The following is a 26492-nucleotide window of genomic DNA, read 5'->3' on the forward strand; positions in this document are numbered from 1 at the left end:
ATATATTCTCTTTTCCAAATTGAAGTGAAATATTTTCCTCTTATCTTATATATTCTTGACTGATTATTATTCAGAATATTTAGAGGCCATGTTTCACCCCAAAAATAAATAGCTTATTTTTTATTTATTTATTACAAATATTTTTTTTCTCCAATTCTCATTACCGTAATGTTAATTAAGTCCTTTTCAAAACCATAGTTATTTAGTGATTTAGTGCACTTACATTACATATAATAAAAATCATATATAATGGATAATGATTTCAGCCTATGTTCCCCAGTCTTTGTTTTCGTGGACTCTTATTTTGAAGTGTTTGTTCCCCATTGTTCCTGTGTTTGCCCACCTCGTTAGTTTAAAATGCATTCAGTTCCTGCTCAATCTGCGTTTAGCACTCTCCTAGTTCAGGGTTTTATCTTTTTGTCAGGGTAGTGTTTAGTGTTTCTCCCTCTTCTAGAGCTAATACTCTGTGTAAGCCATTGCCAGTTTGTTCATAGTTTGTCGTTTGTTGGATCCTCCCATGCTCTGATCTCCGCCTGGATCGTGGATTTACAAAAGACTAAACTAATATTTATACTTGTACAACGACAATATAGGGGTTCGATTCAGCGGGATCGGGAAAGGTCTGCAAGCCAGGACTCTCAGGTCCTCAAATAGGCTTCATTTTCTACCTCTTTTCAATGATCTATTCTTTGATCACGTGTTCGTATTACCTGATACGTCTAGATGTTCCAGGTTAGGACACTGGGAGACCACGTCAAACACTGCTTCGTTGGACACGTTATAGCAGCCTGCGACCTCCAAACGCCGCAGTTCCGGGCAGCTCTGAGCGACCACACGCAGCCCTCGGTCCGACAGCCTCCGGCAGCCGCTGACCACCAGCCTCTCCAGGGTCAGACAGACGTTAGGAGTGTCCTGACACAAGCGATGGGTGAGCACCTTGAGGGCCCGGTCGGCGCTCAGCAGCTCTCCGGTCAGACGGACGCTGCTCCAGAGCCGCGGGTCCCAGGCCAGGTTATACCAGCGCCGGCTCACCCGAGCGCAGCGGCACAGCTGAGGGGTGCACAGGTAGGACAGCACCTGGAGTAAGACGGGATCGGGCAGGCTGTCGATGAGGGCGGTCGGAGGGACTCTGGAGGGCCGTGAGCGAGAGCCTGGAGGAGGGTGAACCAGAGCCACTGTTTCACCGGTGACGGTAAAAAACGGGGAAGACGTTTCATTGCCGTTTGGGACCGTTTGAGGAGGGTTTGACTTCAGGATGAGAGCGGGACTAGGAGTGCTAAGAGTCCTCATGCTCAGGTCCGAATCTGGAAGAAAAAGAACAATCACGTCTTTCGATCAGTTAAAATTCTTCTCGCCAAGATCCAAAATACAGCAAAAGCGGTAATGTTCTGAAATATTTTTACTATTTAATGTAACTGCTTTATATTTGAAAATATTGCACAATGTAATTTATTTCTGTGATTTCCAGCATCATTATATCATTTCAGTGTCACATGATCCTTCAGAAATCATTCTAATATACTGATTTGCTATTGTGGCTCAGTAACCTGTGCATGTGCTCTCGTTGCTTGTTTGCTAATTGTCTGCAGGTGAACCTCATCAAGGAAGTGTGCCGCTATAAAAGAGCAGTGTGAACTTCTCTCCTGCTCCAGACTTGAGTTCTGATTGTATCTTCAGTTGTTTGTGATGTGAAGTTCAACACCGTCGATCAGCTGATTGTTTAGTGACATCTACTTTAACTTTTTGTTAATGGTATTAAAAAGGCATCGTAACTTAGTTTGTTAAATGATAAATGGGAAGCTGTAGGAGGAGGGTGCCGTTTAATTTAGTTATGGTTAGTGAGGTATAACACCTTATACACTTACATTTAAAAGTGTGTGTGCTTTTATTTAGCAAGGATGGCTTAACTTGTTCAAAAGTAATGAAGACACTTATAAATTCGAATTCTAAAGAAAAAATTAATTGTGAAGGACTGTGTAAAGTAATGATGTTAAAACTGAACAGCTTTTGCTGTATTTTGGGTCAAATAAATGCATGCTTGGTGAGCAGGAGAGATTTCTTTAAAAACATTCAAAAACTTTTGATTGAGATTAAAATCTAAAGCAAAAAATCTAAAATTAAATGATGTTAGACTTGAGAAAAACTGCAGTATTCTCACATGAGAATGTTTATTGAATGCTGTCTTATATCCAAAATAAAGATTTGAATGAATGAAACTTACTATATAAAGGTACAAGAGAACCTGATTTTTGTTAGAAGAGAATCTGATAATGAATTAAATGTCTAGAAGCTCAAAGGATCTCAAATATGGAAGCCATCAGCTGGTTTGAGCACAAATGGTGTTAACGAAAGCGACGTTCTCGGGCTCTTTGTTCTCAAAACTCTTTCTGATATCTCGTTATTGGACGCTGATAAAAGTGTCAAGTTTATCTCAAATGCACTTGAAGTGCTTGCCACGCTTGAGTCTGCATTAATGGTGAAGCTTTCATTCTTCGCAGATGTTTGACTGATTTGGAAAAGATCAAGACGAAGTCAGGGTGGTACGGTAGATGGCTTAAGAGCTCTGTGCTGGATCTCATCACAACTGTAGGACTGTATTTTATTTTCAATCTGACAGCTCCAAATATTGGGCTATAAAACAAGGCACTACCAAGTCATGGGTTCGACTCAGTGTACCATAATTGCTTTGTATAAAACTTCAGCAAAGATGTAATGTATCCCACAATGCACTGCACTCAACTTGTGACATACGACCCTCTCAAAACCAATTTTTTTTCTTTTTTTTTTTTCCTTGGATTCACAAGATTTTAGGGTGTTTTTAGAAGTTCATCTCGAGTCGAAATGACCAATCACTGAAGGAGTCTATGAACAAACAAGGTCATAATAAATGCATATTATGATAAAATTAACGTGTTTTTTGACCTTGCATGCATCTCAACCTGTTGTTGGGGACCAAAATATTATCCTTTCACAACCCACGATACGGGAACGTAAAGTTTATGCATACTGAGATGATACACGTCATTACATTTAAAGGGACAGTTCACCGAGAATTCTCTCTTTCTTTAAACACAAAAGAAGGTGTTTTGAAGAATGATGGTAACTAATGGGTTGACGGTAGCCATTGACATCCATAGTATTTATTTTCCATATTATAGAACTCAGCTGGGCTTGGTTATCAATGTTGTTCAAAATATCTTCTTTTACACTCCACTACATCCATTTTCATGGAGAAAATCTGGTCATTTCAACTGGAATTTATGCAATTGGGAAAGTGACTAATGCGTTTCACTAGTGTGACTGCACCATAATCCATCTACTTTGTTTTAAATTTATAGTTCACGCAATATTCCCCTTGATTCATTCATGCTATATGTAAATATAAATATAAATAAAATATGTTTATATAAAGTATAAATCACAAAAGGACAGTTTAATGCAGTTATGCAACTAAAGTCTCGCCACTGACTTACGATTGATCACAATCTTTTCCACTTGGGTCAGTGTGGGGCCGGGCGGTTTTACTGTGTATAGATTTCCGTTTGGGAAACTGGCTCACAAGCCAGTCATAAACTGAAAGATAATGAGGAGAAATATTAAGGGGGGAAAACGTTTATATTAAGCTCTTGTCTTCCCTTGCTCTCTATTTCACGTCCGTGTCAAGCCTCCTCCACAAAAATGAGCACAAAGGATGAGAGAATGGGAGCAAAACATTTCCAAAGGCTGTCTTTAGGATTCATGGATCCCCGTCCCTAAACTCTCGATTAATAGCTCTGTGCTAAGCTTCAGGACGGTCCTTCTGAGGAAGTGAGGGTTTATGTGAAGTGATGCTTTTTCTACAGGAAATTTTCTTTAGGAAGGAACTTCGGTGGCTCAGATCCCTCTGACATGATGGATTAGTCGAAGCAGAATTTTCCTCTGCAAGCCATTTTTTGCACGATTGCATTCACGAACGCTACATTAACAGTCTTCGCTGTCTATTTTTTATTCCAGAAGAAGCACTGCAAGAATAATTTAATATACGTTATATAGGCAAAAGTATGTGGACGATGCATTTCTAATTTACGGACTTGGCTTCTTCAGCTGCATGCACCAACAGGGGATGCATCAAGGGATCAGAACAAAACTATCACAGGAAGAAAGAAACCAGGTAACAAGTACCATGAAAAAACATGAGAGCAGCGTCCTCAACTCCCTCATTTAAAGAATCGTGTTTATTTAATGAGGCTTAGTTCTCCTTTGTGGTATTAATATTGTATAAAAGAAAGTATATTTTGCTTTAATTATGCCCTGCAATTCAGCTTACATTGCATTTTGTAATACTTTATATTAATAACTATTCATCGTTACACCTTTAGAAAGTATATTTCAACCAATTTCAGATGCAAAAAGGCATCTGCAAAAATTATAATGCATTTCAACTGTGGTTATAGTTATTTATGAAATGCCTGCATTATGATATTATTTATAATGCGTTATACATGAAGTGTTTAATTAAACTAAAACTCAGACATTTAAAGCACAGTAATCACACAAAAGGTGTATTAAGCAATGTGCGTGTATGTATGTATGTATGTATGTATGTATGTATGTGTATATATAACTGCATTATGCATTTTAATGTTATTGCATTCTAATGAATATTTAATTAATAGATCCAGGGTAGGGGGTGTCATGCCATTGATCCATAAGTGCTTCCACAAAGACAAACACCATTCAGACATTCAAGAAACATTCTCTTTTTTTACCTATTTTTATCATTTGAAGAACATTCTTTGACCACAAGGTACCTTTTGCGAAACTGAAAGGTTCTTCAGATGTTTAGACATAATTTAGACATTATAAGGTGCCTAAATTAAATAATTTTTAAGAGTGTACAGTATATTGGTTATTTAAGGGCATATCATTGACTTTGGTTCAGCGAATCAGATGCCATGAGTTCTAATAAAAGTCAGTACCAAGGGCTGGTCTTCAGATGAATTACATTACGGCTTTAATTGGCTCTGAATGCTTGTGCTCCAGACAGTGAGACCGTGGTCATCCACATGACTGTCATCCCCCAGTGATTTACAGCATGTTCAGGGACAGACGGACTCCTTCCCTTCTTCTTCATGTGAGAATGAATGACACGCAAAGCCCTCTGCTTTTTGCGCGTGTGCATGGTTTTGCAAGTGCAGTAAGTCGAGGAGATTTGTATTCCAGACTTGACCTGAGATCAGTTTGACTCACGGCCAGGTCATGATGACATACACAGACTCTCACTCTCGAGGGAGCTAAATGTCTTTGGCCTGACAGAAGACAGCTCCACGAAAGCCCTCCAGACCCTCGCAGAGACACACACACTCAGCCGGGGCCACGTTCTAATCCAAGACAAATAAAAACAAACTGGGTTCAAATCACAGAATCAATCCACTACGCCTCGTCCAGTTCAAAGTGTACGACGAGGACACAGTAACATAGTATGCAGATGTAACGCTTCCTGTTTCTATTTTCTAGTGTTTTCTGCACACAAACACAGTATGATTGACTTCCGGTCTATTTCACCCCTAAATGCCACGTCGAAAGCAAAACTATTTTTGTTCACTTTGTCATATAACTTTGCCTGGCCAAATAGGAGTTTCGTGGTCAAAATAAGTCTGTGACAACGTCACATTTTTTTATTATACGAGTACTGGATCCAAAATAATTCATGTCATCTGTATTTTTTTTAAAATACATTAACTGATGCTCAAGAAAGCAACACAATGCATTAAGAACCAGAGGGTGTAAACTTTTGAACAGGATGACGATGTTTAAAGACCGTATTTTTTCATTTAGTACTGCACTTAAGAAGCTACATAAATAATAAGACTAAAAAAGAGAAATTTACCCTAATCGTACAATTCAAAATGTTTATGATATTTGTTATGTATGAGTCCCACAATCGTCCTCCATGTGGAAAGATGGACATCAAAATCATACGGTCAATGTTTGAAAGGGTTTAAATGTTCAGAAAATGTTGGAAAAGCTGGAGGATTTGTCTGAAGAACAGCAGGTTGTTGAGCTGCTCAGGACCAACAACAATGTCATGGATCATCCAGGAAGCAATACACATTAATAAGATTCAAGGGTATGTAAACTTTTGAATGGGGTCGTTTTTAAAAATGTTGTTATTACTTTGTCTTGCGGAGAATGTCTAAGCATCTGTTATGTTCTTGTTCTTATTCAGGGCATTTGAGCAATGACGGTATTTACAAGACATTTTCCTTTCTACTTTCAGATCAGAATCATGGAGGTCGGACATCAATTACATCAAAGATCAGTGGTTTCTGCTGACCATAGAAAGACGATACAGACCTAAGCTGACTACAGCACCTCCTGTGGCACATACTGAGAATGCAGCACACACTTTACCCTAAAAGCCCTAATATAGCATCGGTTTTAACATCATAATCTCTTCCAGTGTCTCATCTATTAGTTCATATTAGCATGTTTCTTTTGGAAAGTCAGAATAAATGGAGACTGCAACAGCTGGCACAATGATGCTGATGCATTCGTTTCTTATGATTGTTATTCCAGGACGTCTGTGACGACTGTGGTATTTGTGGAACGGCTCCCACTTTTGCTCTATAAATACACTCCGGCCGAGCTGTTCGCATAATATCAATATATTAAACCAGGGCCTGTTTTGATTGTGCAACTGCTGGCTGTCCAACAGCACTAAAAATCCACTGCAGGACAAGTTGACAGACCAAGTAAACAAATTTTACAGAAGGGGCTCTGAATTACTCCTCCTGTGACCTTCGGTGCAACCGGCAGAGGCTCACAGATTCAATCAGCTTCAGGCTTAAAGAGGAAAACACCGTGGAAGATTAAGGATTGGAGAACGGCACCGAGGGAATTCGCCGCTAGATCCCCTGCTTTGCTCTGCAACCCAACCGGCGGTTCTGGGTGGTCCATTCTTATTGCGGTTCATAGCGTGCAATACAGTCGGCATGGATGGATTTGGTGCACGCAGCTGGAGCGAGTCCCAGGAGGTTTGGTTCCCGCTGTGGTGTAATGGGTCATTACCAAACTGCCCATCAAATATCCCAACCACTCGATTGCATCTCTAATGCATTGCGCTGGCTTTCATACTTGGGATTCCTGTACAAAAAACATGATGATGACCATCGGTCCCACAAGCCCAATGTGTTTATTCAAGCACTCCATAAATAATGGAGCAGACTTTGGCTAGAATCCAGTGTTTATGGATGTGTCCTTTGTTTAGGCAGTGTATTGACCTCAAGCTTATTCGGGATGACCGTGGAGAGCTGACGCTGAATGAACCGCTCTCTTGTAAACGTGCGTAAGACATAATGCACAGCGTTCCGGTGCTTTTACGCTGTGGGTCATTTAGGCAATTCAGCAAAGTTCTTTATATATGCTTGAAAGTTTACTCGACTATTTGAAATGACCTATATTTAGAAAGAACTCCATATGAAATACATTCTTGAGAAAAAAGGTACCTCATTTACTTATATTGGCACCTTTTGAACAGACTTTGCAACTTTTTAAGTGTCTGTTTACAGTATTATTTTGGTTCTATTTTACGCAACTATATAATTTGATATTGTTTAATTTTTATATTTCCAGTATTAATTACAATTTATTATAATTATAGTCATTTTTATTTTGTCATTTTATATATTTTTTAACATTTATATTTATCTTTGATTTTTATTTCAGTTTTACTTCAACATAAAGGCATTATTTATTTAGTTAGTTTAGGTTCATTTAACATTTATATTTATATTTAATTTAACATAAGCTTTATTTCAGTCAATAAAAAAAGTATTAAAATGCTTAACATGCAAATTGGGCGATATACAGTGTTTTATTAGTTTATTAACAAAATTCAAATAAACCAAATGTTATTATTGTATTAATAATTACTAATACAAGCTATAATAATTTGGTGTGTATATATTACTCCAGAATACTGAATATATTTGAATGGAAAACAGTAATAAACAGACAGTTTAACTAAATATTTTGACATAAAACGCAGCCCAGAGACTTCAAGACAATTATTTCACTAGAATGAATCATTAATTTTAATGCTTCAGATGAGAGAAAGGACTATTATGGAGACAAAACAGCAATAAACGATACATTTCACTAAATATTTTGCCATAAAAATAAGAACTAAAGTGCAGTGCAGAGACTTTTGCATATGCATTCGTTCATTTACATGAATCATCTAAAAGAACCGATTTGCTAGAATGAATCGATACTTCACACAGTATGAACAAGAGTGAACTGCTTAGATTAATAGCATACTAGTGCATTTCAATCAATCAATCAATCAATCATTTTTATTTATATAGCGTTTTTAACAACACAGGTTGCATCAAAGCACTGAACAGTATAATGTAGAAGAATACAATGACAGGGATGTATAATGAAGAGAGTGACCAATTTCTTATTAAATGCATTTAACTCTAGGACACTCAGAAATGAATAGTTTTTCAACATTTATTACAGTTCTTAATGAATACAAGCCTCTTAAAACTAGATCCACTGCTAGCCGGTGAGAGCAAATAAGCAGTTAATACGCTGTGATTACATGTGTCACTGATCAAAGGAATGCTCCGTATAAAGCCAAGCAGCGTCCATTTTTCCAAATGAATTTCAATTGAATTGCGGCTGGCCTCACATTCTTTCTCCTGTTTGATCCAAAGCCTAGAGGCCAGAAACTAAGATCAACTTTACTCGCAGTGTTGGATTTGGAATCGTAATCAAAGCCGGACTATCTGTTCGATTCCAATTGCAAACCGTAGACTAAACTTAGAACTAAAACAAATACACACACGCTAGACAAAACACAGAGGAGCAGCCAAAACCATTCAGACAAAACAGCTTTCGGGCCTGGAAAAAGTGTTGTATATTTAGTGCCGTTAAACATTATAGGAAGTAACCTGGTACAATGCTATCTGCCTATAAACCGTTCATCTGTGGGCCAGTTTTCGGAAGCACGTATGATGTTTCATACTTGGCCCGTTTCTCCGCTTTTTCCGAGCTGTTTTTGAATGTATAATTAGCCTTGTATCTCTTCCAGCTGACTGGCCTTGATGTGAACTGCCAAAGTCTGCATATGGTGGAGGAATCCACAGGCATGAGATATCAGAGAAACAGGTTAACCATCTGCTCTTCAACTTGGACAAAGCAAAGCTCGCGCATTTCAAGTGGGAAACCACAGCGAGGCCTTTTGGATGAAGATATTCCCCAGTGATGGACAAAACAGGGCCGATCAAAACGTTCAAAGAAGCCGAGGTGATCATTCATTAGCTAATCATTGGACGCACTGCAGTGTGCTTTCAGTGCTGAAGATAATGAACATCGTTGCACTTGAACATTCATGAGCTACATGTCAATTTGATCTGGAAAGGATTTTCTGTTCCACAAAAATGCTATTTAATGTTTTACACATTGTTTTGCACATTGGACTACAGCTTACTTACTTCATACAGAGCACAATGCCGTTTTTGTACTTTTTGTATGGATTTCCTCCACCCTATAACACCAGCCAAATGACCTCTCATTACGCAATTTTACTACCAAATTTGTACAGCTTTTGAGTTTTTGAAACCGATTAATTGGACCTTGGTATTTGAGTGAACATTACCAAAATTATCTACGGTATTTTTCGCTTAAAAACTGAAGTGTTTATTAGATTAGATAGATGATGATGATAATCATAAAGCTCTGATAAATGAGGCCTATGTTCAGCCTGCTCCAAAAAGAAGCACAAAACCTATGCTAACGGAAAGAGTTGATTTTTTTTTTTTAAAGTATGAATACAATATATGACAATAATAGCATAACAAGAGATTTACAAGCATTTTGTAAAACAACCAGTATTTTTTTGATTAATTCTTATATAATAGATGGCAGATTTAGAAAGAAGTCAATTTCAAAAATGGTAAGAAACCTTAAGTCTTTAGTGTTCTTTTTTCAAATTTGAAACAATAATAAATGAATGCGTGAATAAATTGCACTCTTTCAAACGTTCATGCAAATTCATAGAATTTATCTTAAGAAACAAATTAGCTTCTTTCCCAAGACGATTTCTGTAAATCAAGCTCCTAATCTCTAGACAAGACATCTATTGATTTTTTTCAAGCCTTTTTATTGTCCTCCAGGCGAAAACTACTAGTCTGACTGCTTAGAAAAGCAACCCAAAGACTTCTCCTATCAATCTTGTCAGTACCACAAACATTGTGGGCAGATTAAGTTAAGGTTTACTACCTAAGGTTAGGGTTCATAACAAACCTCTAACCTTAATGTGACCAATAATAATAGTGATTCTAGCCTTCGCAAACAGCACTAAATACACTCTCTGTGAAACTTATCACCTGCACCCACTGTGAGGAAACACAGAACGCAGAGCTGAATGATAGAGCAGGGAATAGAACAAGTCAGTGGTGATTATTAAAAAATGCAGATGATGAAGGAGAGAGAGTGGGGGAGGTTAAATTTGGCTCTACAAAACTAATTTTCCCAAGGTCCAGGCAGCAGTAAAATATCTGTTAAGTTATTCTTCAGGGAGTCTGGTGATGAGTTAAAGCTCTGGAGCCAAGATGACTCAAGTGTGTGAAGGGCAGCCGGTGTTTCACTGCCAGTAGCTTAATACACACGATCCACATCAGCAGCGCTTTTCTGATGAGTTCCTTTCCATCAGATCTTTCCACATGTGCGGTGCTGCCAAATGAAAGCTGTTGGTAGAGTGTGAGAAACACTCTACCATTCTGTATTCAATTGACATTGGCGAAGACGCAGTGCTTATTCAAAATGAGGGAAGTACATTGTCTGGGACATAAATGGTAGGTGTAGCACTGATTTAAAATCGTTTCTACAGTAAATGAACTCATTAACGGAATATTCCCGGGTTCAGCATAAGTTAAACCTTATAGCATTTCTGGCAAAATGTTGATTACCAACACAACACAAAACCAACACAAAAACATTGCTTACTCTGCTTTGAGCTGAATCTTGTTTTACATCATCGCCGCCTAAAATCTACAACTCAAAATCACTGTATTAATTATAATTTACTGCTTTACAGGTCGAGTATGTTTAAAGTAAGTGCTCAAGTTGCGTTAGTCAAAAAAGCTGATTCCGGCCAGGACGTATCCTGCTTGAATACAGTCTCACGTAACATCTTACTAAACAGGCTAGCCTCCTTAGGAATCACAGCTACCTGTCTGTCCTGGATTAGATCGTATCTCTCTGGACGCACTCAGTTCTCAGTTTGTTTGCAACTCAAGAATGTTTCATCTGAATCACCAAACCTTCCCGCAGGTGTTCCCCAGGGTTCAGTCTTGGGCCCTCTGCTGTTTATTGTTTTGTTTTGTTTTTTTACTGCCTCTAGGACAAATATTTAGTAAATTTACCATCCATTTGATTGTTATGCAGATGGAACCCAACTTTATATGTCGACTTGAAATTAATTCTTGAAAACCAATTCTTTTTGGAGCATACAGGTAAAATTTGGCAAAATCTTATCTGTGTCCGTTGATCAGTTGATTATAGTTTCTTCTTCATTACAGGAAAAAATGTGGGTGACACCCTTGATAGTAAATAATCTTTTTAAACTCCCATTAATAAAAAGATATAATCCGCCTCTGTCCTTTTTTAACAACAACAACTACTTCCTACGTAAGCTGCAGTTGGTACAGAATTCAGGTGCACAAATTATTACTAGATCCCCACTTGTAGGGCATATTTCACCCGTTCACCATCTACAAAGAATGGTCAAATATCATTATCAACTTCAATATATTTCTTCTTACCTATAAAGCTCTCAATAATCTTGCTCCTTCTTATCTCTCTGATCTTCTTCAAATTTACACTCCTGCACATACTTTGAGCTCCTCATCATCAGCCGTGTATTAACCTAAGCATCTTAAAACTCATTTATTGAAATAAGCTTTCTATTGATGGCAGTTATTTGGGTTAAGTGTATGACTTTTAATTTATTTTACTGTTTTAGTGTTTAATTTAAATGAAGCTGCATTTTCACTGGTAACAACAATTGTACCTCATTGTAATAATTGTACATTTGAAGGCATTCTGTTTCTGGTCATCAATCCAGGATTTCCAGGTCTTTCTACCAAGTGGGATTTTTCTGTTAATTATGTCGTACACCTTGCCAAATGTAATTATTTAGAGAAGAAATAGCACACCTCCTCATCACAAATTGCATGATTTGAGGACTTTAATGAGTATGAGCTAATAATTGGATGTCGAGACAAAAACACAGAAAAGCAGTTGTCCACCGCCAAGGTCTTCAATGAAGGCTTCACTGAAACACAGTCAACATCTTTATAATCTCAACAGAGAAGACTCCAGAGGGAAATGGGTCTTTACTGGGCACGTGCAAGCAGAGCTTGTCCTCCTTCTGGAGAGTTCACCGAAAAAAAGAAAAACAAAAATACCCAAAGGACCTCCTCCAAGGCCTACACAATCTGCTGCAAGGACATTCGATCCGTCCCATTCTCCTCTCCACAGCTCATAGATCTTTACACGGAGCAGTAATGTTAGGGCAAAAGCAACACTACCGCCAAACTATTGTGTTTTACATCCCTCCCAAGAAATATTTCACCAGTCAAGTCCCAGTCCAGCAGATCTGGACCGTTTTACACCTAATCACTGACTTAACACCTCAAACTCCATCCGATTTCCATCATGTCACTGCAGTATCGTTTAGCACCTTGAAATACAGGCTATCAAAAGTTCGAGCACCATGCCTGGAATATCAAAGATTGAAACTCAATGACATCGACCCGACATGTGTACAGCAGACACAGTAAAACGCTTGCAGATCGCACAAATCACGGACAAACAGTCATAATGGGTTGCAAGATGTTCTGGGAAGGCCCCCTGCACTATATAGTTATGACAAGAAGCAAACTGTGGCAACTGCTGTAATGTGGTCATGGACATCTGGAGGGCTGACTGACTAAGCCCTCTGATTTGGAAAGAGAGGGATTGATGAGGTAATGCTATGCTGTCCAGATTCAGTCCGTAGATTCGGGTTTAACCAGAGAGAAAGCCACGCTCCAACATTCCATGAACTATTATCCCCAAGCACGTCGTAAAAATTTGTTGTTTAGGAACCTCGCAGTTGAAATTGCGTTCCTCTATGCAGAGGTGTTGAATCATACGTTGTGAAAGGGTTAGGCCCTGAAGTTGGCTCCGTCAAAACCCAGCTCCTGCTCGTGTGACGGTTCAGTCAGAGGGTAAGTTGTTACATATTTTCACAGTTGTGTTTTTAATGATTGAGAAGTTCATACCAACAGGGTGCCTCCTTTGAAGAGCCCAAACACAACTCTTTACTCGACTGAGACGGGTCTAGGTGAAACGGAGAACATAAGATTTGATTCTTGACTGAACCAGGTGCAAACTGAACCAGAGCCAAAACCACAACTTTGACTGAATGAAGCATTTACTTTTCACTGCCAAGAGCATTCATAATACAAACTTGACAGCTGACAGCTGCCTGGAGATTGGTTCGCTTAAAAATGAACGTTCCGTCATCATTTACTTGTTCCAAACCTGCATGACTTTTTTACTTCTGTAGAACATGTCTCAGTGTTTTTATTCACACAGTGGAAGTCAGAGGGTTTTCGATGCTATGAAGTTTCTTAAAATATCTTCCCTTGTGTTCTACAGAAGAAAGCAAGACATACAGGTCTGGAACAACACAAGGGTGTGCATCCTTTTAAGTTTGAAATTGCTTGGTGCAATAAAGCATGGAAACACCCAATAACATGTTATTAAGCGATTAGGATTACCCTCTGCAAAGGTCAGCATTGCCCTAGGAAATAAAAAGTGAGTGAGCGCAAACCAGGACCATTTTCCTAAAGAAAATGATCCTGTCAGAAGAATTACATTAAAAGAGATCTGTCTGTTCAATCTGTATCGTCTTAATGAGCTTTTTTGAGGCTTTATGCACTTGCAGTAAAGCAAATTTACATTTTCTGACGCTGTAGACATAGGTGGAGAAACTGAATCTGCAACACCTGTAGTCCATCAGAAGAAAATTAAGAGGAATACAAAAAAGGTGCTTATACTGTGGTATGCTAAGCTCATATTTCTTTATAGTATAGTAGATATTCAGTGACAGATATTATTTGAAAGACTCTTAAAAGTGCAAAGGTGTACTGCCTTTCATTTCGTTGCTCAGGATAGTCGCTAGTCAACTTTTTGTGTGTGTGTGTGTGTGTGTGTGTCAGATTAATTACCCACATGGAAAGCTCATTTATCCTTGCACATGAACACATTTAATTTAAAATACATACACAGTATACAAAAAAAGCCATAATTGAGTGGTCTTTCACTGTCTTGTGTAAACATGACTGAAACCTCAATATCTGTTTTCCATCAACTTCAGCAGGCATGTTTGTAGAATTTATGACGTCGGATTTTTCAGGGTCCGTTCGACAGCTCTTAAGAATGTACACATAGAAACTGTTCCACAAAAAAAGGCAAAGAGAGTACAAATATAGCAGCGTGTGCTGTATTTATAGATAACATCAAAAAGAGCATGATTTAATATATGGTATGACTGTTGTTCTCTATACAAACAGATCAAATGTATATAATGACATAGCAAAAAGTATGTGGTTAAAAATTCAGCAACTTTCTCTGTAATGAGTCATTGAATAATTCACTTGATTTGATCGTGCATTAAAACCCATTCCGTTGATGGAGAGAGATAATTATCGTGTCCAAAATTGTAAGTTACTCAACATTAACTTCTAGTTTTTTGAACTGCTATATTAAATGACATTTGCAATAATGCTGGTCCGCTGCAAACATAACAAGTGCATACTTTTTTATCAAAATTCTGTCTGGGTGAAGAAAATTGTGCAGTTTTTGAAGAAATGGAGCATTTAAAATATAAGCAATAAACCCTCAGAAGGTAGATTCAAAAATCGTTTGCATCATAGAAAGCTGTAGCCAGTTCCCCATGAAATATGAAGGAAATGTCACAAAGAAATGGATATACCAAACAGCATCTGCATAAACCACACAGTCTTGCACGCCAAGTTAAAGTTACAACATTTGACTGTGGTATTGTACCATTTAATCCACAGCTAAATAAATCTGCCGTACTCTCCCACATATCTCTTCATGCAATAGGCTGAAAGTCTTTGGCAGCGCAGCCGGTCTGAATCGGGGGAAATTGATTAATAGGTTTTACTCGGGCTGAACTGTCCAATCTTCTGTTATTTAGTGCTGGCCATCAGTAATCAGTGCTGTCACTTGGCTTCACTTAAAACCCCATTACTCCTCAGCGCAGGTCTCTGAAGCCCAGTATAACAAATTTCCACTCATGCTTCTATTATCTGCACAAGAGAAGATTGACAATGACACCTCGCACATTGTGCAATTCTGTATGATGAGAAAAATATGAAGAGGGAATGTTAGTAATCTAGAAGTTCGCAAGCTTGAGACAGACTGCACTGCAGACCTCGGACTGTTTAACTTCACCTCCGTTGACCTCGCAGCATGGTCAGAGAGATAGAAACACGAGTCCACATACTGTATCGCTTCTGCAGAAGCGGCACAGGAGGAGGGTGCTTCTGGGAATTCTTCCATGCGTCTGTCCGAGGAAGAGAAAGTCCATCTATTTGAGATAAACTTGTTCTAAGGAAATTCCCAAATATGGAAGGGTTTACACTTTACTGCCCGTGTGTGACAGAGATTTGAATCTCTTTGAATGATCAATAGAGTAACAAACGAAAACAATCGTATTGGAAATGCATTGGACCACTCAATATAGACAGCTTCAACTGCAACATAATCAACAAACCTTCCTGCGCTTGCCCACTTCCGTTAGACGTCCAAATAGAATCAGTAACAACAGCTTGAGTCCCTCTTGAGTAGATTCTTTTTGATAGCAAGCAAAATACGTTGCATCGTACGTAAATCAGACGCATTAATTAAAAATGCTAATTTATTCTCTGCCAGCAGGAGGTGCTTTAAAGCGGGAGAAACAGTTTATCGTTTGAACATAAAGCAACAAACGCTACTTTATCAGGCACATAACCATGCAAGACGTTGCAAGACATTTTCTTTAGAAATGCGGTGATGAATCGTTTTGATTTTTGCATGTATATCGTTTTGATATTGTGGTTGGTCGCCACAAATATAAAGACATGTACAACAACCTGAGCCCAATGTATTTGAAATACATTTGATTTTTATGCTACAACTACTAGTACACTTAAAGTCTTTCGTAAAATACCGCTGTTATTCAAATATCATACAATCCTCACCAATAGTAACATCAAAACATGTTTTAGATTTACTATCATATAAATATGTTAATGGATTCGAACTATACTTGGTATGGTATTATTTTTAGTACCTCACTCTTGGCGTGTGAAAATCTGACAACATCTTACTCTCCTTTTGTTACATTATCAATAAAAGGATCTTTTTGTGTTTTTTTTTAAGGACTAGCAGTAGCTTATTTATCCATTAGCACTGTGACTGAGCCAAATTTCCGATAAACGGTCCAGCTCGACAAGGGAGGAAATTTTCAATTCTGAAATTTACAGTATGTTTGCACAGTACATTAAGTCTCTAAAAAGAAAACTTCAATACGGCTCTTTGAAAGAGGCAGAAAAATACGTTTAATTCCTCTCTGAAGAAAACTGACCAAGTGGCACCACAAAGTGGGTTAATAATCCTCCTGCGCTAACAGCTCTGGTCTCATAATTTGTTATTCGTCCTTGAACAATCTGTAGTGAAACCACACCTCAAACACACGGAGAGCCAAAGAAAACTATCCAGGGACAACCGTTCCTAGGCCAGGCCTGAACTTATAGTGTATATTTTGAACCACATCCCAAATAAGGAATGTGGACTGGAGAGCTGTGAGCATTTTAACTACTTTAGCTAAGCACCTCGTGAAATCCTCTCTCATATCGACCATTTGTAAGCGGCTAAATTTAGCTATTCATAAGCTGAGAAATCTGTGTTGTATTTATCTCGAAAAATGCGGAGTCCTTTTAAGATGGCCTCCACTAGAAAATCGCCCCACTTTGAAATGTTTTCCATATAATGGGAAGATATTTGAGATGTTCCGTTGAGCATTATCTTTTGTAGGCTCAAAGAGGTTTTATTAGCGTCATGGTGTTCTTTGAAATAAACTCTCAAATATCCCCTGAAGTTCAGATGAGCGAGGGTGGTCTATCTACCGTTCCTCTTTCCAGCTGAACGACCAGATGCCTCGGAGATTGTGGAAAACAGATGAAGGCTGCAGGTGTTCGAAATGTGCGTTCGCTACCAAACCTGGACGGCGCTGGATCCGAGAAGTCTTTCAGAGGAGCGCTATCCTTTTTACATTCAACAAGGTCCAAAAAATGATGGACCTTGAGGCCTGAATTATATGAGTGATGGGAGGAAGGTTGGCAGAAGACATTCTCAGCATTTCAGGGGTTTGGTTTGGGCATTTTATGGTTTGGTTCGAGACTTTCCCACACTTCGGAAAGCCATTCAGCGCTCAATGATAAATAGAGAAGAAAGTGTTCCTGCTAAGAGCACAATGTGTTCCTTGTTAAGCTCAGCTGGGCATTATTATCCATTTGAGACATGAAATGATATTTGGTATAAATGCATTCAAGTATACATATATTAATCCTTTTTTTTAGTAGTTCGAGTAGTTTAAAAGCTTAGATCGGGGTTGGCATACAATAAATGACCAGTATTGTTATTTTTTAACTTGGCTAAAAGATTTGTTTATAATTTTCACATTGTGATTCCTTAAAATGCTGTGTTAGCTACTCCACTTTATTGACTTTATTTTGCGTATTTGACTCTTGTGTGTTTATTTTAGACCCTGTAGTACCATGGGATCTTGTAAATATAATGCAATCATGGAATTTATATTTATTATGTTTTTAGCAGAAGCCATAAAAGCAAGTTCTGTCTCAATTAATGAAGACGGATGTTTTACAAAAATATGGTGAACTGCCTCCATAACATACACGTATTTGATTTCCCACTGTGCATAAGTTGGACATTTACAATGCCAAGACTTTGTCATTCATCCAGGCGTTTTGTGTGTTTGTGGCATATCCATTCTTGGAGAAAGCACACATCCTGACTGACAATATAAAATATCCTGACATTTCAGACACACTCGCATGTGTTTGTTATCCTGTGGGAAGCGCCGTCCCACACAAGTGGATTTCATCCTTCCCTGAAGGCATAAATATAGAGCGATTCAAGGTCTTTACGTTGTGCTCGAGTGTTTGTGTATATAGATTCACCAAAGACAACAGAAGACGCTTTACAATGAAAGCTCTAGGCTTTAACTGAAGAATGTTACTGCTAAATGAATTTGTTCTGTAATGCATATGCAGGATATTCATTTTCAAAATGATATCACCCTTCAGTCTTTGGAAGAGTTAATGTGAAATCAAAACTGAGCTTATTTTATGGTTAGTCATTAATCACATCAGTATAAAAACATAAAAAAATAAAGTGGTGCTGCCAAATGATTAATCGTAATTGATTGCATCCAGAATAACACACACACACACACACGTAGCATATATTTTGAAAATATTTACATGTGTGCATATAATTTATATCACATATGAATATATACACATACCTGTATCTATATCTATATATCTAGCACTAACACCCATCTTTTTACAACCCAGTCAAAGTTCCACCCTGTTTTTTAATCTCCTTGAATATTCTGTTTCACTCAGGTTATAAAAAATAAACGCATTGCGAACGCTGTTTCATGTTGACTTTAAACAGCGGCTAGTTCCTTAGCAACTACCTCAGCTCTCTTTCTGGCTCACTATCGGTTATAAAGGCCAGCGCCGTGTGCTTAACATTTCAACTTTTTTTATGCGATCACATTATTTCTTTGTTAAGTTTAGGAGACGAGACTTTCCAAGTTTTCCGCACAGCTTAGGCATCTAATCGTGGTTCTTAATATTGAGTTTAACCTCATTTTCATTTCCCTCATGTTTAAGCTACCCTGCTGAACCGCTCGAACTGGCAGCTTTACACGCACACCATGTCGCCCTCATTAATGCCGGGCGTTGCTTAGTGAAATGTTTGTTGATATTCATTATTCCACCTGTCTGAGCCAAGAAACTATGAAATACTACGACTACAACCGTAATCACGGGTCACACTCTATTAGCGCCTGGCTCACTCTTTTTCGCACACACACCAGACGCCCCATTTGGGGACGATATGGAGTTGGACCCGACTTCCCTGGCATGAAGCCCGAGCAGGGTGGGTACAACAGAGAAACAAGAACAGTGCCAGCCTAGAAAACCGCTTTCCAGGGAGCTGTGGCACGGCCCAACCACATACTGACTTTAAAACTAAATGTCAGATTTAAGCACGCATCACTATGAAAATAAGAACAGATTGATGTAAATTAGACTAAATGTCTAGTTGATGTATTGCAAACGCACACACACACACACACACACACACACACACACACACACACACAACCTCCTGTACTCAAGAGGGCGATAGAGTTACTTTTAAATCTGTGTTTGCTGTTAAAACAGTGGGATGTTTTTAACTAGCTATTAACATGTCAATAATTTTATTAACTTTAAGTACTTATAAATAACTTTAACTAGCTACAAACATATAATTTCTTTGCCATCTTTCCTTGGAAACTGTTGCTCTGCTCTGGACGTAGTGTGTATGGAAATGAAAACAGACCATAGATTTGTGAAATCAAGCTTGCACCAAAAATCCCGTGCAACTACGATTCAACAAATCTGTGTAAAAGAAAATAAAAAATGACACGGTTGCATTCGACAAACGTGTTTTCATATCAGTTTTGCTTTTGTTAACACTATCGGGTAGGTTTAGTGTTGGATTTGGCATATTTCCAACAAGATAGAGCATTGACGTTTAGCGACAGTCCCTGGATGTTTTAATTGGGAACCACCGCAATACATACCTGTATCAACATAATAAAAATGTGCCAGGGTACACATATTGAATCTGCGTTTTAGCACCACTCAGTGGGCATTCCTCTTTGAAACTGCGGCGAAACGTACAGTAAGGTACGTTAAAAAAGACATAGAACAAAAAGTGCATATTTTTATGAGACCAGGTTGAAAGCATTATACAGTCGAGACAAAAACAGACACGTTGCATAAGCGTTTCATCAGCATACATATGCGGCTGGCGACGAGGTGATGGCTGAGCTCAGTTCTCAGCACCCAGCAGACGGAGATCCCACGCCAAAGACACAGTAAAAATATTTACAAGTTTTTTACAGACAAGATTTACGCTAATGAAGTTAAAAAGGCTATGGAACCAATAAATGAAGGAGTTTGTTTAAACACGCGCTGATAAATATAACAACACGGGTCAAATAGTTAGCCGTAATGGAAAGGAACACAAAGGGAACCTCGTAATGGTTAGTCCTATCAAGTTACAAAATAACAGTGAAGTAATCTAATACGTGGAATATATCTGCGTAGTACATGAGAATCTACGAGGTTTACGCCAAGCGAAACTCACACAGGGATTAACAGATTTACTGTCTTTTTTTTTATGAGATGTTTTTACAGTACAGCACAGGGATGCAAAGGGTGCAATCCACACCGCCGTGATGTAAAAACATCTCGATGATGTTTTCCTAATTTCAAGAGAGCCCCTAAGAAAAACAGCCACACACGTTCTGCGGTCCTGCAGCTAATATCCAGATATTAACCTGCCCTGGGGATTTTTTCCTCTCCGCTCGCTCACAAGACAAACGGCCCACGAGCTAGCTCTGATGGGAACGTCGAGTTTGTTTTCAATTTACAGGTTATCCTACGAGCACACGAGTTCGCTCCGAAACGCTAAGCATTTCATAAAGAGAGGGCAGAAAGGAAGGCCGAACGGGAGTTAAGCAGGCATTTTGGCTGGTAATGAAGACCAGATGGTTTACCTTCACTGGTAGCCACATTCTTGGGAGCTTTGGTGGGCGTATGATCAGTGCTGGAGCTCACATCGGAGGAGATACTGGAGCTAGCCTTGCCTGCGTGGGACAGAAGGAAATAACATTTCGTCAAAACAGCTTGTTTTCGTGAGCATGCTCGAGCATGATTTTGAGCGCCATCGGTGTGCAGTTTCACCGAAGGGTGGGGTGCAACGTCAATATTATAACAGATGCAATAAAAGTAGGATCGGACATTTCGGCCCCGTCGCTCATTCACTTGCTGAACCATTACTGAAAGCAAGGAAACTCCTCTTGTTCCCAATCCAGAGCGAGGACTGAGGTTTTTCGTGATTAAAGATTTCGAGAGGAACTCATTACTCAGTGCTCATCAGGAACGCACTGAAGCTGAGCAAAACCCTTCGGTTTACGTCTTCCTGCCAAGACAATATCCGTGACTGGAACAATAGATGGAAGAAATTACTTTAGTATCTCCGACGCTGGCAGAGTCTGCAGATTTCGCTAAGATCCTCCAAGACAGATTTATCTATCTCACATTAGGACATTTTTGGCCACTGTGCAAGAGAAAGAGCGGAGGCCATTCGTGGCGGCTTGAGGTTTTTTTTTAAGAGGCCGAATAAGTTCGATACTTCACATTTGTGGATCTGAAGGCTGTTATAAAAGTGTGGTCATTCACAGCCTGGAACGGAGATCTAGACATAAATCAACAACACTACCACCACCCTTAAGATTATGGTTCCCCGTTCGCAGGAACAAGCCGGTGTTAAGTGCCTGACTTGCATGAATTTCCATGTTGGCTGGCACGACTCACAGTGTGCAAACATACCCCTAACGCAAAAGAAATAATACAAATGGTAGAGAATTATTGCATTTCCCACATATTTTCTGTCTTTTAGTTTCTGATAAGCTACGGTAGTGGGTTTTTGTTTTTACAGCAATGTTTCGTATTGTTCATATTCTGCCGACTCTGCGTTTCCTGAAATCATAATTCAAACATGCATTTGTAAACAGCTTCGCAAATGTTTGTGGTTGAGTTACATCTCTCGATCTGCGGTCAGGACATAGCTTCTTCTTAGTAAAACATGTGAACTTCACACTCTTGAGTAAACTGAGCAAGCCAACCTTCAGTGCAAAAAACGACCCGACTTACTTTATAACCGAGCATTTTTATCATCATCGTCAGGCAGAAAGCGCACGCCTATTTATTAATTTATTTATAAATCAGTGCTATTAGTCACTCTTCATATCTATCGGTTTCAGGAATATGCAGGGAAATGTATGGAGATGGCTTGTGCTTGTTTTTCTTTGTCTGTAGAGCTTAATGTTTTCTCTATTTGAGGAGGTGGACAAGAATGTCTCAGTCTAGCAACTGAAGTCTTAAATAGCCTTCGCACAGCACTTCATCTTTTTAACATGAGATGTTGGCCAAATGTACTCAACAACAGGAAAATCACTCTGAAAACATAATGTAGTGCACTTACCGACTTACTTAAAACACAGAGATTTTCTCAATTCCCCAAAAGCAGTGAGTCTTTTGCATGCAAACTGCACGAAACAAGCTCTAGTGCTTCTAGTTTCTTACTGACACTAATAATTGAGTCTCAAACTGATGTATTAGCAGACGTTATTTGAGCGTGATGGCATTATGAAACCAACTGATGTGGGCCTACTTGCTATGATTTCTAGTAACAGTCACTACCCTGCTAAAAAAAAACAGCATATGCTGGTTAGGTGTGTTTTGAAGCTGGGATGCGTGTATAAGATGGCCCTTTGCCAGCACATGACCAGCATAAACCAGCAAAACCTATACCTAACCAGCATTCTCCAACAATGAGTTGTTAAGCAGTTGGTTTTTCCCCAGCCCAGCCTTTCTAGTAAAAACCCCTTTCAAAATATGATGAATATCAGACTCATTTTTACCAATATTTCTTTTGACGGCATGAAACAAGCCATTAAGAAGTTGAAGTCTTGCTTCCTGTAGATGGGTGTGTGTGTGTGTTCGTTTGGCAGGGTTGGGGCGGTTTATGGCACGTCATCCTCTGTCAGGTCATAAACGTGAACCACAAGCGGCTTCATCCCACAAACACCGGTAAACAAGCTCCTCTCGACACACAGGAATAAACTCGCTCTTTTCACACACGCATGAAGAGGCTATACGTGCGAACGCCCCTTTACACGCAGCATACGTCCACCCCGGAAAGCTGTTGTGTGAAGCTCTTTCAAACAAGCTGTCAGATTACCACTGATGCATCGAATGACTCGATGAACTCTTATCGCCTCGCTCACGACGGACAAGCGGCCGGATAACGTGAGCCGCATCGAGCGCGGTGACATCAGCGAGCCAGAACATCTGCTTCATGTGACTCATCCGTCAGATGGACCCCATGTGCTTTGCACGCCTTGAATTATGACCAGATACGGACGCTGTTATTGTGATGTTGCTAGGCAAAGCTTTCACCAAGCTTAAAGTCTTCAGTTTAATCAAAATGGATGATGAAACTGTATTACTTTGCTGCTAAAACTCTGCAGCGTTCTTACTCAGAATCAAGAGCTAAAACCACAAGTATTTGCTGAAGGATCTGCTTTTGTGTCGTTTTACAGGCCATTTTCTCAACTCGGTACTGAAGAATTATGTATAGCATACAAATGTGGCCTAAAATGTATAGAGTATATGATATGATTCTATACGCTGACTTATTTGCATGTTCAGCACAAACATTGGTCATTCTCCAAAAGTTGATTTTAAGACCTACAAAAAGTTAGCGCTCTCAAACGATTAATCGCAACCAAAATAAAAGTAAATATATACTGTATGTGTGAATTTAAATATACATAATACACTGTAAACACACACATTTATTTTATTTAATATTAAGCATGCAATTATTTTTTTAAGATGTAAAATTTGTAACATTAATGCTATTTACTAGTATTTTCAGTAATATCTCTATCATCAGTATGCAATTATCAAACATTTTTTCCATAAATATTTTTCATTTGAGCATTAAACAATGCAACGCCGATTTAAAAGAACCTTTAAGCACACTTGTTATATCTCGCACTAAAGCTGTGGAGCCAAACCATTTAATTTACTTTTATTTAATTTTCTTTTTTGTTATTAAGTCATGGAAAGATGCCATTAATATGACGTTTCTTGACTATTGACTGCTAAAGTCATGCTTAAATATCACCATATTTTGACAATGATGCACCTAATTTGCGTGATCAAGTTATGAACATACATCATTTCCCAAAACATCTTTAAATGTGTGGAAGAGAATGCTACAAGTTCATGAGATCTCTCAGCTGATAGATACCGTGGTATTCAACCAGAAACCAACAGTACAGCAGTTCAGTTGTTCTCTGTGTAAACGTCTTGGATTAGTGATCCTCCTTTGCTTTCGGACAGGTGCCGAACTTTATCTGAACTCTGACCTGTAAAAACGACGGCTGGAAAATCCAAAAGTCTCTATTTTCTCCTACTAAACTGGGAGGAAAAGAGCTCTGCTTCACTCTGAAAATAAATCTGAATCATTAAGCTGTCAGTCGCTTGCCATCCCATGCGCAGCCATTTCCCGTCACGTAAAGGGAGAAATGACAAAAGAGATTTCCTTCGAATTTTCACAAACGGTCCATCACTCACGGCCTGAGTGGCCCGTCCTGCTTTTGATCCAATGACCCTAATCCAGAAGTCATATTAGAGCTCTTTTCCTCCGTGATGGAAATTTCTAATACTCCTAAGTATTCCAGATGGAGACTAAATGAGAAGGACCTTTCCGCATTTGACGTGATTTATATCCATTCACAGACAATACAAGCTCTGTGTTGATAAATGATGCCACGAAACATATTTGTAAAAATTGCATGAATGCAAACTAAAATATCAATAGCATCTGCAAACAAAATGTGGTATAACCTATATATATAACATATTATAATATAATGTTTGAGTTTAGGGTCTAACACGCAGCCTTTGTCTTCTCCAGATGGACTGGAGTGCTGTGGATGATTGTGATGTTTTCATCAGACTCTCATTCTGACGGCACCCATTCACATCCATTACTGAGACACTGATGCAGGGTCTTTCTCAAGGATCTATGTCCTTATCTTAAAAGACAGGGATGCGTATTCATCTGTTGATTCCGGGGGGGGGTTAACGAACACATCGCTGAAACCACCGTAAGCTGCAGCAGAAACAGAGTTGGCTGAACGGAGACATAATTGTTTTCTGGTCTGGAAAACAACTTCTCAAAAGCTTTCATATGTTTCCTGTCCTGTGCTTATGCAAAACACAAGGAGGGTTTTGCCAGGCCTGAAGAGAAATTCAAAATCGGGGTCACACTTAAGCTGCAGACACCCAGATGCATGGAGTTTATCTGTGCATTTCATACGCAGTAAAGATTGTTAGCCAGAATGATTCGCTTGGCTCTGATTAGACAGTTAAGCAGTTTGAACTTTACATTCGTGCACTAAATGCCTTATAATGCTGTGTACAGTTGCAGGAAACGGAGTGCAATATTGTGCTTAAAGAGTTCAGTGAGCAAGTTCATTCTGAATAATGCACTTACATAAATATGATTTCCATAAATACTTTGCACCTGCTTAGATCACGGTGGTCCGAAGAAGAAAAAACACTCTGTATCTGAACACATATTTCTGGGATTCATGGAAGCCTGTTTCTGGCACTGATGGAATCAAGGGTCGTCGTTGTTGAGGGTTTTTCCCCCCAATTCTAACTTTTTTCCCAAGACTGCAAGTTTATTATTCACAGAAAGAAAGTTTGAATCAGGAGATATAAACCTTTTAATCCCACAATTCTTGCAATGCAAACACGTTGAAGGCACACAGGTACCTGCATCAGGAAGCAGGTTTATTAAATTCATATTCAGTTTGAGTCGTTATGATTATGGTGAAGTTAAAGCAGTAAGCAATCAGAAATCCTCCCCACGAAATCAAACCCCGAGTGGAGCCAGGAGGAGTGCATCGCTTTCAGGAGCACAGACCACTCGTGATCAAATCACACCAGACTAATATTAATGGCTGATGTAAACAAAGCCAGAGAGAGCTGACTGTGAGCAGTTTCACACACCCACGAGTGTTGAGTTTTATTCAAAACTACGTAAAGTACACACATCTGCACGGCGTGACTGAACCGGGGTGGAGGAGCTCGAGACTGTTTGTAAACATCAGCCGTTACTTCTGGGACCAGAACGGCACGAAAACGTCTATTCTGTGCTGCTCTAGAGGCAGCTCGTGAAGGTACACGAAGGATTACCGTTACCAGACAAGTTTCTCAATCACTCCTCTTATTTCTCATGGCTAGAAAGTGTATGATACATGTTTGCATTTCCATTCATCCCAGTAGAAGTAGCTTATTTCAAACAACCCCTCCTGGATGTGCTTCATGGGCACTCAGAATATTGGTCATGTGACCAATCACTTGCCAAAAACAGCAGATACAGTACAGATCCAATGCTAAGGAGGGCTTATTTTATTTAGTTATATATATATA

The 26492-nt window shown here is 39.0% G+C and overlaps 1 protein-coding gene across 1 annotated transcript in view; it reads right to left on the bottom strand.

Annotated features, from left to right (window-relative positions):
• Positions 1 to 21142, bottom strand: part of LOC122329398 (F-box/LRR-repeat protein 7-like) — a 23218-nt gene extending 2076 nt beyond the window's left edge. Inside the window, exons 1-2 of the mRNA XM_043225599.1 lie at positions 20972 to 21142; positions 711 to 1304 (exon numbers count right to left, since the gene is read on the bottom strand). Of these exons, the coding sequence (XP_043081534.1) occupies positions 711 to 1290 (580 nt within the window). The 5' untranslated portion in view covers positions 1291 to 1304; positions 20972 to 21142. The remainder of the gene's footprint in view (positions 1 to 710; positions 1305 to 20971) is intronic.
• Positions 21143 to 26492: the final 5350 nt, after the last annotated feature.

The sequence above is a fragment of the Puntigrus tetrazona genome, chromosome 24 (assembly GCF_018831695.1).
Source record: "Puntigrus tetrazona isolate hp1 chromosome 24, ASM1883169v1, whole genome shotgun sequence".
Lineage (NCBI taxonomy): Eukaryota > Metazoa > Chordata > Actinopteri > Cypriniformes > Cyprinidae > Puntigrus > Puntigrus tetrazona.